The following is a 15,504-nucleotide window of genomic DNA, read 5'->3' as shown; positions in this document are numbered from 1 at the left end:
AGACAGCCTGCGTCTCGCTCCCCCCCCGTTACTCATGTGTGGCAGCTGGTAACGAAAGGGCCACTGGAAGGTTTCGGTGTTTCACTTAAGTCATTTTGTGCTCAATTTATTTTGTTTATCACAGGAGGCAGTGTGAGATGGTCTGACTAACAGTTTTTAGCATGCTATTACACCTCGCTGATATAGATGGAGGATACCCCTCGCCTTCAGCATGTGCAGGATAAATGTCCGGTAGCAGTACGATTAACCCTGTGCGATTCATTTCATTGAACAATAACACGACATTCATAAGGGAGAGGCAGCTAATCTAAATCTGAAAATGGCACTATAGAATTTTTCCCATTTATTAGACTGTAGTACAGATCTCCTTTCTTGCTCAGGGCAGCCTCTATCTGTCATTCACTGTGTTCGCTCCCTCAGGGCTAAACCTCTGTGCCTCCCGCCACTTCCTGCTCATCAATCAGTCAATTACTGGAGGACTTCCGGGTCAAGGTTTTGGAGAAAAACACATTTCAGTCCTCCACAGAGGTTTCCTGTAGAGAGAAGAAAGAGAACATTTTTATTTACGACTCAGACAAAGTTGGAATGCAACAGCGCAAGCATAGCTCAGTCAGCCTTTGCTGTATGATAAAGGTGAGGGTGAGGGAAAATTTTCCTCCTAGAATTTAGAGTATAGTATCAAAAAAAAAAAAAACAGTGTAAGGATAAGAGGAGGAGGCCAAGGAGGGAAAAAGGAGGGAGAGGGACAGAGAGGCTTGTGAGATCAAGGTCGTATCCAGGCTTTAGTATTGGTATTCTCCTCAGTGTTAAAGTGATTCTCCCAGTGAATAGTGTTTTCATTCCTCTCCTGAATGAGATTCACAGGAGCATGGAGAGAGAGAGAGAGAGGGAGGGAGGGAGAGAGAGAGGGAGAGAGAGAGAGAGGGAGGAAGAGAGAGGGAGGGAGGGAGAGAGACGTGACAAAGAAAAGAGAAAGTATTTCCCTCCTTCTTTCTCTCTTTCTCCATCCTTCCTCCCCCCTGTGCGTTCCCCCTCGGACATACAATAGCGAATGAAAATACAGCGTGGGATAAACAACTTTTATCAGACTTGAGCAAATGAAATCGACTATTTTATTCAATTCTTCATCCCTGAAGCATCCCTTACTCTATCTACCCGGCAACGTCTCACCCCTGCAGCTTCAACTGAGAAAAGAAAGAAGAACGTGCTTTATGCAAATTAAAAGCTTTATTCTTGATTAGATTACAGACGCAATAATTGTCTTGGATGATTTATGGGTGTAATTTGTTGCCACAAACTGCAGTGGAAATAGCTCAGTTGCCATGGTTTGTGCAATGAAGACATTACATCAACACAATTTAGGGCATCTGCTATAAAATCCACTTCAGTGGTCACGTATACATTACATTAGGAAACCAGCTTGATGAGGACATTGTGTTTTCTAGGATTTAAAGGTAAATAATTAAGAAAAGTGTGTCTTCTTCAGGAAATGGCCAGTCGTCACGCTCACTGAGTGAGAATAGAGAGTCAACAGTTGACATTTAAGGTAGAGACCGAGTGCAATGAGAAATGAGATGAAGAGGAAAGAAAGGAAAGTGCAAGCCTGCAGGTGGCTCATAAACTATTGCGGTGGTAAATTGGAGTGTTTAATAGCCACACTGATGCACTGATTTAGCCCGCGGTAGTCATCGGCCTGTAGGAGTTAGGATGTGGGATTGCTACCCTTGTAGGAGACTGACAAGTGGGAAATTAGGTACTTGCCATGCCATCCCGCCCCATCTCCAGGTACCGCAGCAGGCTAATCTCAACAAGAGCTCTCCCACTTCACTAAGACCCTGTCACACACAGGGAGAGAGAGAGGAAGAGAGAGGCTCTTCTTCTTCTCTGCCTGACATCGATCTATGACGCATATTAACACCCTAATCCAATTAATTCTGTTTCGCTTGCAACACGGCTCACTTGAGTCATCGAAAATGCATATATAAATATATCTCTGACAGACTGCAATGGGCCGTGCAAAATGCACAAACAGCTAATTCAGGTGGACTTGAATTTATTTGGCCGTTCGTTTTTCTGAAACCTTTGTTTCACACAAAGGCTGCAGAAACCGAGCAGGGAGAGTAAATGAGGAGGCAGTCAGGTGAAAAAAGATTCCCGTGACAAACTTTGTTTCTCTTCTGTCTCTCCCTTCATCCCTCCCCATCTCCTCCGCCTCCTCCTCCTCCTTTTCTGCCACTCTTTGCACAGGCTGAGGTAAATCTGTAGCAGAGGACCAGCAGCAGCAGCTACAACAGCAGCAGTGTTGGTGCGACCATGAGGTCAGAGGCCTTGTTACTCTACTTCACGCTACTGCAAATAGCCGGGGCGGGCTTCCCCGAAGACAGCGAGCCTATTAGCATCTCACACGGCAACTGTAAGTATATCCTTCTTTCTTCCTGCTCTTTCCTTCCTCTTTGCATGATTCCTCCTCTCATTACAAGTCCTCCCTTGCCCTCTCCCTGCACTCTTTTTCTCTCTCCTTTTTGTCCTCCACTTGGCCAATCCCCCTCTCGCTATCGCTCTCACTTGTTCTATCCCTTTGCTCCTCCACATCCCTCTCAACCCTTGCTTCCTCTGCAACCCCCATCTCCCCCAACACTGAATGCATTTTGAAGGCATGGAGGGTAATTTGGCGCCCAAGGATAGGCTCTCTACACACACAAAAATGAAGGACTTAAAGCAGCATTTGAAACGGAGCCCACCCCACATCAAAGGATAATCCACTATTTTTCTGTCGGGCTCCTAATGCTGTGTGTGATAGTCTAAACGCTGTTGCAGGCTATAAAGATACGGTCATTGTTTCCTCTGTTTTTCTCTGTGTTTCTTTCTCTCTGTCCTGCCCCGTCCTTCTATCTGTGGGCCTGACGCTGTACCAACGCTCCTGGCCAGGAGAGCTGAAAGAGAAGCCAGCCAACCTCACATAGACCAGCTCCTCTATCAGACTGTTTGTTCAAACAAAGCGCTTTCATCCAAAGCCACTAACAATAGAACGATTGCATGGTACGGTGCAGGCCAATTTTAGCCTACAATTTATGGTCGCAGGAGGAGCTCAACCAGCGGCTGAGGTGGGGTTGTGGTTTGACAGTTGGGCTAAAACCCATGAGACACGTGATAAAAACTTTGAAATTCATACATTACAGCTGTTATTACAAGAGGTCGACCCATAGTGGGTTTTTAAAGGCCAAACAGTACTTTGGAGCAGTTGATACACCCCCAACCAGCCAAACCGATTAATCTGTTGAATTCTAGTTACGACAGTTAAAAATGTAAAGGGACCAATGCAGGGATTCATTTTTGTCCTCCCCTTGCAGACACGAAGCAGTATCCAGCGTTTGTAGGCCACAAACCTGGCAGGAACAACACCCAGCGGCACAAACTGGACATCCAGCTGATCATGATCATGAACAGGACGTTATACATCGCTGCCAGGTGGGTGATGATAGCTGTTTGCTTTGATTTTCTCTCGTGCACGAGAGAATTCCTCAAATACTGAAGCTATATCAGAAGAAGAAACTTCTTGCAAGTTTTGGTTCTTTTCCGTGTGGAATAAAGGAGGCCACTGTAGATTAGGATTAATTAAACTGAGCGAGTGGGCTTCCACCGGGATTATTGAATCCTTTATCATCCCCTCACATATTAGAGCTGCTGATTGAATTTGACTTTCAGCGATGAATGATTCTCATCAATTGCAGCCAGCTGAGGATTGTGAACATGTGATTCCCTTTTAACTCTATAATGGCTGTGGGCTGTGAGATCCACAGCAGTCGGGCTGTCGAGCTGAACTTTGGAGGCCTGCTGTGCTGTTTTCTTTTAAAGTTTCGGGAATCAGGAGGGACTAATTCTGAGCAAAATGCTGAGACTTATAAAGCACTTTGCCGTCTGGGCTTTTTCTTTCATTACTTTTGTGTTGTTTTCTCTTTGGGGTTCGCCGTCTGCCAAAACCTTCCTTACCTTGAAGGATGTCCCCGAAGACTTGTACCCTCTTTTGGTTTAACAGGCAGACATACAAACTCACACAAACACACGCGCAGAGGCAGATAAAAACTACAGATGAATTCAACACTAATCTCAAGAGTTAGAAAGTTCTTTGTGATATAATCCACATTTAGGATCTAAATGCACGATCTAAAACACCTTAAGGCACCTTCTGTGTTGTCAATAAACAGTAATACAGGACTAATACAGAAGTTTTGACTCTTTATTTGTTGGCAGCCTAGTTGCCCTCGCGAATCGATTTTCAAAACGCTTTGTTTCTCTGCCGGGCTGTTTTTTTCCCTTGTCTGTCACCTGCCTTTATTGCTTTCTGTCTACCAGTCAATGTGTTTTTCCACCTTTATTTTTGTGTGACTCAACTTTCAGAGATAATATAGCTCAATTACACCATCTGGAGTCAAGGAAAGAAACGCTATTGATTTTGACTTCTCTCTTGTCGTCAGTATTTTTGAAATGTTCACGTTGCTCCATCTCTAGTAAAAACAGTCAGATCCATGTCGAAAGCGTCAACAGTTAGGTTCACCTTCAATGCGCTCTGGAATATAACGTTAAGGCAGCAATGAAAAGGTCTTAATAAAAAGGATCCTTGTCCATTTGTCCTGTGCCGTCCACGGCTAATTGAGTGGCAGGCTTGATTGGATACTGTTAAAAGCCACAATAGGGGTCTTTCTTTGTTTTCCTCCCAAGCATGTCAAATTAAGTGGCTGAGAGAGGCTGCTGCTTTAAGTGGCAGAGCTTTTCAACATATCTTTGGTCATTAGGAGGAGGCGTTTGGAGAGTGGGAAAGGAAACAGAGCGAAAGAGAGAGTCTGTGTGTGTGTGTGTGTGTGTGTGTGTGTGTGTGTGTGTGTGTGTGTGTGTGTGTGTGTGTGCCTGTTGCCCACCTGCTCCACATGGGGTGGCAGGGGCCTGAGGGGTAGGGCAGGGAAATGAGACACAGAAGGTTTATTGGAGGGGTGTGTACATGAGAGAGTGTGTGTGTGAGACCAGTTGTCGCGCGGATTTAAAAGTAATTTCCCGAGAGCGATATGTGGTCGTATGTGTGCATATGGAGACGCTTTTGAGATGGCGAACATGTGTTGGTGTGCCGGTGGGCGTGGGTGCTGCAGCCTGTGATCGTGTTTGCATGTGCGAGGTCACCTGGTGCGTCGGTCCCACACTCGCGTACTTCCTTAAAGCAGGCGGGAATTCTGACACATGGCCGAGGTATGTGACCCCTGAATAACTGGAATGGCTGCCTCGGATTAGACCGAGCCGGACGACCGCCATTGATCCTGACACAGAGAAGAATGTTGGAGTCGATTACATGGACACACAAACGACGGCCTGTGCGCAGAAATCCATCGTCTCCAGCAGGATATCGATAAAGCCATGTAAAAGTTGAATGACAAACAGTTTGAGGCAAACGGCTGAGACAATCGCCACTTCAGAGATCAATGTGAAAGCAGGCCAACAGTCAACCCAGCAAGAATCGAGCTACGAAACAACGAACAATGCTGCAGCAAAAAAAAAAAAGAAAAAAAAAGGCAACATCAATAGTGGCTTTTATGATGGTTGTCCAGTCAAATGACTTGTTTATTCTGGGGCCAGCATCACACAGCTTTGCCATCATGCCTCTAGACCAGTGAGCCTCAGTTCTTGGTGCGCAGCAGCTTGCAGATGGCCACTGTGAACGCAGTCCAAAGCTCAACACTGTTTCAGGCTGTTTTTTGAATGGCTGCTCAGTGTATTAAATCCCTTTGGCTTCTGTTTTGACGCTGGCAATAAAATCACAAGATTTTTAAGCTATGAGATGCATGCAAACATAGCAACTGATGAAATTGTAAATAGACAAAAGTGGCTTAATCCGCAGAGGGAAGGAGGCAAGTCTTTGGCAACGCGGGAACTCAGCAACAGATGCGGTGATTGATAATTCACACTCGGGTTGGAGCCTTGAATGAAATGTATTGATTTGGTGGAATCAGACACTCTTTTTTGCAGTCCTGTTTGAACCAGTGTGTGTGGGGAGACATTGAAGAAAATGGCATCTGCTGATGAGGTCATAAGCTTTTCCAATATGAGTAAAATATCATTAGCCCTCTTGGACTCATACGTATTGAATGTTGATTATGAATTCAGCACATGACTATAGTCCCTTAATATTCTGAATCTTATTCCATGGCTCAATTTCCATCAGCTGCATTATCTAGAGGGACAGCGCAGCCTTATAACATATCAGACTGCTGTCTTTTCATATGCAGGCTATCAAACAGCCTCTTGTTTGTTCAGTTTTAACAAGACAAGCATGGGACTGACTATAGTGGTGATTTCTCTCACTTTTCCTCAGATCTGCTCTAAAAAAGAGGGATGCATAGTAGATTTTGTGCTCACAAGGCCCTCTTCAAATCACTCTCTGCATGCTGATGCAGTCGCACACAGAAAATAGTTATGAATCAGAGCAAGTGGTGTTTGCGAAGTCATCGATGGACATGAGATCCAAACCTTGTACCAATTCAGCTTATGTGAAGCTGCTGTTTCATGCATTTTTATGGCAGCAATCAGCTCTAAATTATCCATGATAAACTGAGACATGATGCGTGTTAAAGTCCAGGTAATGAACATAAAAACTTCCTCGTGTTCAAGCTCAGCGGTTTATGTGAGTCTGTTGTCATGTGTGTTTCAGGTGCTTAGCAGCAGAGTCACGTTCAGTAAAAGCAATAAACTGCTCTTGATGCAGTGAGAGATGGACGCAGGAGGATTCCTATCCCAGCGGTCCATATTTCATGGTTAGGGTACACTATGTACAGCATTCAGAGGGAATTCATCACAGTGCAATGGACGATTTATCATTCTGATCTCTCGAAAATATCTCTGTGCACGTGTGTCTGTGTGTGTGAGTGTATGGGCATGAATTTGGGGGTGTGTGGCTGCAACCACGGCGAGACATGTCAATGTCAGTCCTCTTCACTGTGTGTGTGTGTTCAATCAATTCGTATGATTGAAGCCACTTTCCATGTAGCAGTCAGACAGACGTATCCAAACTCTAATCTTCATTCTCTTTTCTTTTCTTTTCTTCTTTTTTTTGCCTTGGGGACATCAAGCTCATTGCTGTCAGCCCTGAAGATGTCAGTAGAAACCGTGTGTGTGTGTGTGTGTGTGTGTGTGTGTGTGTTTTGTTTATGTAATCCTGGATTTCTACCTTTGTGAGAACAACTTCGAGTTTTTAGACCGTCAGGTCGTTTAAGAGTTTGAGAGATGCTTTTTTTTGTGCGTAAAATCAATCAGCTGAAGAGGCCAAAACTCCAGCAACACATATAAGATGTGTATGGAACAAAAACAATTTAAAAGCTTCAAAAGTAAATATATAAAAGAGAACCAATCATCTACATGCACGTCCATATCAGCCAATGGGCCACCCACACTCACTGGCTGGGTATATGATCATGTGGCTGAGGGCCAATCACATTGTCACACTGGCAGAGAGGCAAGAAATGTGCCCAGACAATAGACATGGATGAATCCATAAACAGGAGAAATGCATCTCTGGGGAGGTTCCTTGTATAGAGGAGGTATAGAGAATTTTAATAGCTCTCACTTATCCATAATGATGCTTAGATTAGGTAACAAATGTTATTTGTTGAAAGGATTTTTTTTAAATTTACCAAAGTGGGTCTTATTTCTGTAGTTTGGTCCATCATTTGTAACACCAAAGATCTGCTGACATGGCTACATCTGTGCAAAGCTTGATAGGGGAGTAAGAGTTGAGTAGTAAGATATTCAGACAGGTTGTAAACAAGCCAACAGTTTCATCACATTATATAAACCACTTTACTGCGAGGTCAGGGGGAACGTGAGAGCACCCAAAACGTTGGAAAGAATGCCTCATTAGCCCAAGAAAACTGTGTGTGTGTGCACAACAGCAGCAGGTCAAAGGTGAGCCAGGAAGTTTGTAAACTTATAAACTGTGATGGATGTTAAAAACAGAAAGTTTGGGGAATCATGGGCTTCTCATTATTATCTGCCTACTTCTTTTCTTTTTGTCATACAGTGTTATTGTTATAGATGTGATGAATGAAAGCCAGGTTTGAGAACATGTGGAGAATGAGACAGACAGTCCATACATAACTGTGCATATGTGTGTGTGTGTGTGTGTGTGTGTGTGTGTGTGTGTTTGTGTGTACGTGTTACTGTATAGCCTGCTTAGTGAGCATGCCCCAGGTTTCTCCACATGCAGGGCATAGTCCCCATTCCCGACCCACAGTCGGTCTTCACCATGGTAACACCAACCACACTCTGTTTACACCCCTCTATGAGGCTGGGAAGCATGGGAACCAGAGGGAGAATGTGTGCGTGTGTGTGTGCGTGTGTGTGTGTGAGAGAGACAGATCTGTGTAAGAGTGGAGGGACCCAAATTTGTGGTTGCCGTTAGCAGACACAAAGACACACACATACACACTAAAAAATCCTGATTACCTTCCCTCAGTCGAGTCCTCTGGAACAGTCGTGCCTCTGTGGCTGCTGTTCTTCCCTGTCGGGTCTCTTTGGGTCTCGCAGTGGAGGCCACTAGAGTCTCCATTATTGTAGCTGCACCAAATCCTGTTAAAACCCACTAATGACTGGGATTACACGGTTGCCTCCTCTCCCTCTCCTCACAGCACCAGCGACATCCAGCCACGTCCACACTCTGAAACAAAGCATGCAGCTCCACTGATCATAATCACCTGAATTAAAAACTGGAACATGTTTTCATCCAAAAAAAAAAAAAAACTCTAAAAGTTTGTACGTTCTTTTTCATAAGGTGTTTAGCAAATAAATACAGAGCCTGGAAAAAGTGATTTATGCTGTTGAATAAATGTCATGTTATTATAACAGCAGGAACTGAAGCTACAGATTGTTGTGGCTACTCCAGTCAGTTAGAGAGGCACACCCAGAGTGTTGCTGCCAGGCTAGAATTTGTGTTTTGATATAGTGGTTCCTATGAAAATACTGGCGTCTTTCCTTTATATCAACATTGTTATTACCAGAGATGGAAAGAATCCTAGAGTATTATACTCGAGTAAAAGTAAAAATACTGTGTGAACCCTATGCACCATAAAGTCCTCTTTTCAAACCTGTTCAGCTGAATGAGGCTCTGCAGTCCCAACTGTGACAGGGATTGTCAGAAACAGCAGAAAGTGCTCACACACCTCACTGGAGGTGAAGTTCCTCAGCAGCGTAGCAAACGGAGAAGTCACCGCAGGAGAATTTTAGCATCAGCTTGGGTGTGTTTGCGTCACCAAGGGAGACACACAGTCAACATGTGTGTATTCCACAGTGTCTCCTCCCTGTACATGTAGCTCTCTGGAGCTCTGCCCTCCTGCAGACACACCAGCAGCTTCAGACAGACAGGTGAACAGACAGACAGGTGAACAGACACACCAGCTTCATCTATGCTGCAGCTGCTGATTTGGTTCATTTCCTTTGTTCCATTCTCACACAGTTAATCAGGACTTTGTCATGTGACTTTTATTTTAAGGGATGTGACTTGAAGTGTAGCAAAAATCAATAACTGTGATAAAAAAAAGTACTTCAGTAAAAGTAAAATGACTGATAAAAAAAATAAAATAAAAATACTCAAAAAGTAGAAGTACACAAACAAACTTTGTTACAGCAATGACACCAAACATGATTTGTTACTTCCACTACTGGTCATTACATTGATTACATTTGTCCTTGTCCCCTTGAGACTTGTATTGATGCTACATTGTATGTTGTTTCAGGATTACAGGCTAGGTTTGGCTGTTAGCCTAATGTTAATGCAGTGCATAATAAACAGTGAGGCAATGGACAATCTAATCTAAATGCAAATTGCTTGGGTTTGATTTTGAACAGAAAGATGTGGGTATACTTAAGATATTGTGTATTAAAACCCAGTGGCAACCTCCAGGGATGAAAAATGAGGCCAATGCACAAGTGCCAACAACTGCAGTTCCCCGAATGGCCACTTGAGGCTGGCTCCAAAAGCGAGTCAAATCCCATAGACTACTGTATTAAAATGGCCAACTTCACAGCAGAAATAAACATGTTTAATGCCTGGTAGAAAAAACAGTTATAGTCACTAGATTAACTGTAGGGGTTGTGAATTTTATATAACTCACTTATTTAAATGATATAATGATATTTTATTTCACTCACTTATTTAAGTGATATTAAGGCTTATTAGTTACATATAATTACGGGCTTTGCTACTTTGAGTGGCAGCTAGCTGCTAGGTTTCAGCAACCAGCCTTCATTCAGTCCACCTCAGCTCCACCCACCCTCTTTGGCCCTTTTTGGATTAGCCAGGATTTTGGCGGAGTCAGGTGCTGCCGGAGCCACTGTCACTGAGCGTCATGATGACTCTTCACAAACATGCTGGTGATGTCACAGAGACTATGTCCGTGTTCTAGTCTGTACTATGATTAAAACATGGTGTGATCTGTCACATTTCTTTATCATAGGTTATATTGTTAGCAATATGGCTTCATGGCACTTTCTGTGAGTTGGTGTGGATAAATAATTAATTCATGGGCACAAATTACATAAAATTGCATATGTCAAATGCACATATTACCAAGTTGAGAACATTAATTACTAATTACTTTACTTACTGGCCCTCCTAGCAATAAAAATGGAGCTGTGGAAAAATATTTTTAGAACCATTTTAATCAATAAATGTAAAAAAGAAACACATCTTTTATGCACTTATTATGCATGCCTGTCTAATTGCACTAAGTGTGCATGCTCAAAACAAGCCCCTCACCCCACTGACCCACACACACAAAAACACACATACACTCATATGCACACACTCACAAAAAAGAAATGCGGAGAGAATGTAAAAAACCATAATGAGAACTTCAGCCTTCGAAAAGAACAACCTGCCTCGGCTTGGGGGTGAGTGAACCCTGGCTTGTTGTATTTCATGCCACCGCATCACCGAGGGCCTCTCGATGCCCTGAGCCCATTCAGAGCCTCAACAACTCCCTTCACAGCCCAAAGGTGCCTGCTGGCTTCCCCGGTTCCCTCCCACCTACTTTGTGAAGAGGATTTGAACCAGGGAAAGCCAAAACAACATACAATGGACCCTCCTCTACCACCCATGATCCAGTTACGAGGAGAGAGGAATATGGGTGAAGAGGGTGATGAGAGAGAAAAGGCGGGAGGTGGAGAGGAGGGTGGACGTGCAGGCATTTAGTTTGCGGAAAGAGGGGTGGTGGCGAAAGGTGTGGGGTGCATGCTAATCGCGTTCCTCTCTTTTCTGCTATCGGAGTGCGAGATAGTTTGACAAAAGCCCAGCAGATGGACCAAGCTGGCCCGCCGTCACCCCAGAAGAAATGCGCTGTTATGAAAACGACATTCTTCCACACAAAGCCCCTGTGTTCTCATGGCCACGCATGGCTACATGTCCGACGGAGACCCTCTATGTCACTCTATAGCACTCAATCTCACACTCTTGCCCGCGCTCAGTTGGTCTACTGTCCTGCCTTGATCATTCAGCTCTTTCTCTCTGTCTGCACCCATCCTTTTTCAGTGCCTCCATATTTGTGTCTGAGAGGATATTTGCATACCTTCCGTCCTACTCACACATTTTTGTCGCTGAATTTCGGGAAACGCGAAGCCCACGCCAAGTGATTCACATTGACAGCCGATTGTCTGCACCCATCGGTTGTCAAAAGCTCCCGTTATTCAGTTCTCCTCAGAATCTCACGGTGTTTCGAATTCCATCAGCAGCAGCGTGGCCCCAGTGTAGTAGACCCTTATGTTTTTTGTATCAGCACCGCGCCATCCTCAGAGCATGTTTGATTCATAGTTTACAGCCAAGAGTGAGAAAGTGATTGGAAAGAGAATGACATGCGGCAAAACAACTCCAGATTTCAGCAAATGAAGTCACTCATAAACATGTATCCGAAGTGAAAGCCTTGTCACGCAAGACAAATTCAGACTGATTTGAACCAATTAGATCTGGGCCCAGTGGTTGTCATAGATAAGAAGTTTTCAAACCGTGAGGCGCATCTCCCCAGGAGGGCGCCGGAGAGCTGAGGGAAATGACTTGAGGCAAGATACCGCGTGAGGGACAACAGGCAGTTTCATACTGGTGTGCTGAAAACAACGGGAAGTCAGTTAATGTAGTTCTGTGGGCTGATTTGGCCCGCTTATTAACCCGGGCAACAGTTGGAGCAGCAGCTGCAGCCATGACACAAAGCTCATGGAGAAAATTAAGGTACCTCTCAACCCTTGCTGCAATTTGGGTAAAAAATGACACTTCCCTGAGTCACAACTCTTTCAGAGGTGATATACATAGTGTTAGACTCTGAGGAGTTCAGGAGGAAGATGCTCCTTGTAACTCCAGAGCGCCGCTTCCTTCAGTTGTATGTACATCCATGGGTGCATTGCCGGCCAGGAGCTGCTAACAGCTAATTTGGTGCCAGTTTGCCAATATATGAATAAATATGGGCTAAAAAATGGGTCTCAAGTAGTCGCCCACAGGCCACAGGGATGGGCACAGCGTCAGACTTTGAAAACCCCTGGTATAGATTAATTATGATGTGGTTTGATTGGGCTCTAGGCTAAAGACTCCCTGACAAGTCCTGATAATTTTGTTGGACCCTGTCTGAAACGTGGTGTGAGTGGTTCAAGATTCGCCGTGAAATGTGACATTAACCGAGGCGGCAGTTAAAGGGAGTTAAACTCATGATAAAGAGGAAGGGTAATAAATGAGCTGGCTTTTGCATTGCTTTGACAAACAACTATTTTCTAAAGATTTCCAACTCATCTTCTTCTGCACTTCATGAGTAATTACAAAACTTTACGTAAAGGATTTTACCTGATCTGGAAGGTCTGGATAAGTCTATGCAAATTAAGCGGAAAAACACTCATGCAGCATTTTTCATTCTGCACATATACATCTGTAATGTAAATAGATTCTATTCTATGAGACAATAAACAATGCAGAACCTCCTTTTAGTCACACTACGAGCTGCTGCATCATAGAATTAGGTTGTGTCATTCCTCTTTCTTGCCCTGGCAGGACAGCAGCTTTTGCTCAGACCAGTTGTTTAGTCTGATCTCTGCTCAGCGGGCAAGAACGGTCTTGAAATCTGACCTGGGCTTTAGGCTGCAAGGTCAGTAGGACCCTTGTCTTTTTTTAGCTTTTGAGGACACAAGAAACAAGAAAATATTCTTTAAAAAGCTGATAGGATGAAGTGCTCATATCTCTAATAACTAAGCTGAAAGTGCGGTGTTGTAGGTTGTGCTCGTGGTACAACCTTCAAGATTTCAGTCATAGCAGCTTACCAACAACCTCTTAAAAGCTTCCATAATAATGATAATTACTTAATAGTTGCAGGTGTCTTTTCAGCAAATATCACTGGTTGCAGCTTCTCCAGTGTGAGGATCTGCTGACTTTCTCTGTTTTACATAACTAGAGATCGAGTCTCTTTCCACTATATTTTGACATTATATAAACTAAATGATTAACAAATATAACAATACTAATAATGGTCTTTTACAGGGTTACACATGTCAGATTACACCTTTGACAATTTTATCACTTTGCCAGGAAATAAAGGCACTGAAATGTTGTGATGGATCAACTTTTAGAATCTCTCAAAAGGATTTAGTTATTAACTAAATGGAAACCACCAGCAGCCTGGATGGTAGGAAATCAATTATAGAGCTTCAGATTTGCTTTGGAAAAACGGTCTGCAATAACGTTAAGTGTATTTGCTTTGTAGTTAAAGGTCTACAGCATACAATATCACCAGTATAGTCCTTGAACACCCTGCGTTTGCTTTCTGTCCTCTCTTCTCCACGGTGGAGTTGTATGGATGTGACTCACACACCGGAGAGAAGTGAATAAGTTGTAATATGAGTTCAGGTGCGGTGGTGAGGAGGTGAAAGGGTGCATGTGCGTGTTTGTGCGAGCACGTCTCCTTCTACATGTGTGTGTTTAGAGAGCCGGTGTTGACACAGACACAGCCGCTCCATTGTCCTCCTCCATCGCCAGTCAGGATGTTTGAGGGACGCCTCATCGCTTGGCTCCCTCTAATCTCTGCTGGAACCAAAAACCCTGCGGCTGGAAGGCCTCGGCCCTCGAGGATGCTGTCAGCGCCGGGACAAGAGAGGCACAAGACAAGGAGCGTAGCTGGGAAGGTTACTGCTGAAAATTATGGAGCAGTCAATTATAGATTTCTCATGAGCAGTTTTAAAATTGCAGGCAGTGAAATAACCCACGGGATTACGCTAAATCCGCCAAGTAATCCTCTGATTTAATGGCTTTTGATTTAGCTTTGTCTTTTTAATATAAAGTTTGAATTGAATAAAAAGATATAAATGAAGTTAAACGAACAAGTTGCTGAACTTTAGGAGACATAGCTCAACATTATAGCGATATCATCCATCAGTGTTATAACCCGTCGTTGTCCCTCTGCATGTAAATGTCTCTTCTTCTCTGTCTTTCCTCTATCTTTGACAAATTACAGCTTCCATTTTAATAATCACATTTACTGTAGCTCCATCATATGCATGCCGTTACCCTGGCAGCAAGGTGAAAGAAGCACTGAAACACAGAAGGGCCATTCAGGAACCCCGGAAATTCAATCCAGATCAATTAGTCTGAGTAGTGCAGCGGTCGTGCTACCAGAGAGCCTTAATGAAAAACATTTTGGAGGCAGATTTATTCTGAAATGCTTGATTTTGAGTAATGTCAGTGCGACAGTCGGCGTCTGGCATTTGCTCAAGCAACTTGGGATGCGTCTCAGTGACCTAAAGTTGACTTCTCTCTTTACTTTTTTTTGGAAATGGAAACATTTTCAATTTCAGTCGATGTCTGTTATTTACCCAAAAGCGAAGAAGGCAGCTTACAAGCAACAAAGTTCTGCATCCATTGAAGAGGTCAACAAAACAGATCTGAACTTTCTAAAAGATGATGACATGTACTGGAGCTATAGCGTTCTGTAAGTCACATGACTGATTATTGGACTGTGCGCCACCCTGATTAGCGCAAGAGATCTGAAACTGTTGAGGTGAATAAAGCATGACGTGCTATAGAAGAATGGAAATTAGAAAGTTTAGTTTAGATGAAAAAAAAAAGTTTTTTCAACCATTGGAGTAAGAAAAACACGTTGACTCATAGCTTTGTTTTAGTGTTCGATCTCAGTGGCGTCATGAGAAGACGGAGCAGAAAACAGAGCAAGAGATTTCGCTCCTGGCCTCACCGGAAATGTGTCCTCTCCCGCCGAGAAAGCGGGGCTGTTTTCTTAATTTCAACTGCTCCCAAAGATTAATTATTCAATTTGAGCGTCATGGCTGATAATGTACAGTAGACTGGGTTTTATCCTCGAGGAGATGGCGGTGGCCCCCAGGAAAGAGATAAAAGTGGATTCATTTCAAGATGCCTGTTCCTCCAAAGACTTTATTAGATTTAGTTAATGAGAGAGCAAGGCAGGCCGACTGGCTGAGCGCAGGTTGGGG

The 15,504-nt window shown here is 43.7% G+C and overlaps 1 protein-coding gene across 5 annotated transcripts in view; it reads left to right on the top strand.

The window, feature by feature from the left end:
• sema6a (sema domain, transmembrane domain (TM), and cytoplasmic domain, (semaphorin) 6A) overlaps nucleotides 1-15,504 on the top strand; it is a 106,676-nt gene that overhangs the window by 42,816 nt on the left and 48,356 nt on the right. For all 5 annotated transcript variants that reach the window (XM_041936256.1, XM_041936255.1, XM_041936251.1 and 2 more), the window contains 2 exons: nucleotides 2,248-2,413; nucleotides 3,351-3,468. In XM_041936256.1, coding sequence (XP_041792190.1) covers nucleotides 2,314-2,413; nucleotides 3,351-3,468 — 218 coding nt within the window. In that variant the 5' untranslated portion in view covers nucleotides 2,248-2,313. The remainder of the gene's footprint in view (nucleotides 1-2,247; nucleotides 2,414-3,350; nucleotides 3,469-15,504) is intronic.

The sequence above is a fragment of the Chelmon rostratus genome, chromosome 5 (assembly GCF_017976325.1).
Source record: "Chelmon rostratus isolate fCheRos1 chromosome 5, fCheRos1.pri, whole genome shotgun sequence".
Lineage (NCBI taxonomy): Eukaryota > Metazoa > Chordata > Actinopteri > Chaetodontiformes > Chaetodontidae > Chelmon > Chelmon rostratus.
This window is presented reverse-complemented; position numbering and strand designations above follow the sequence as displayed.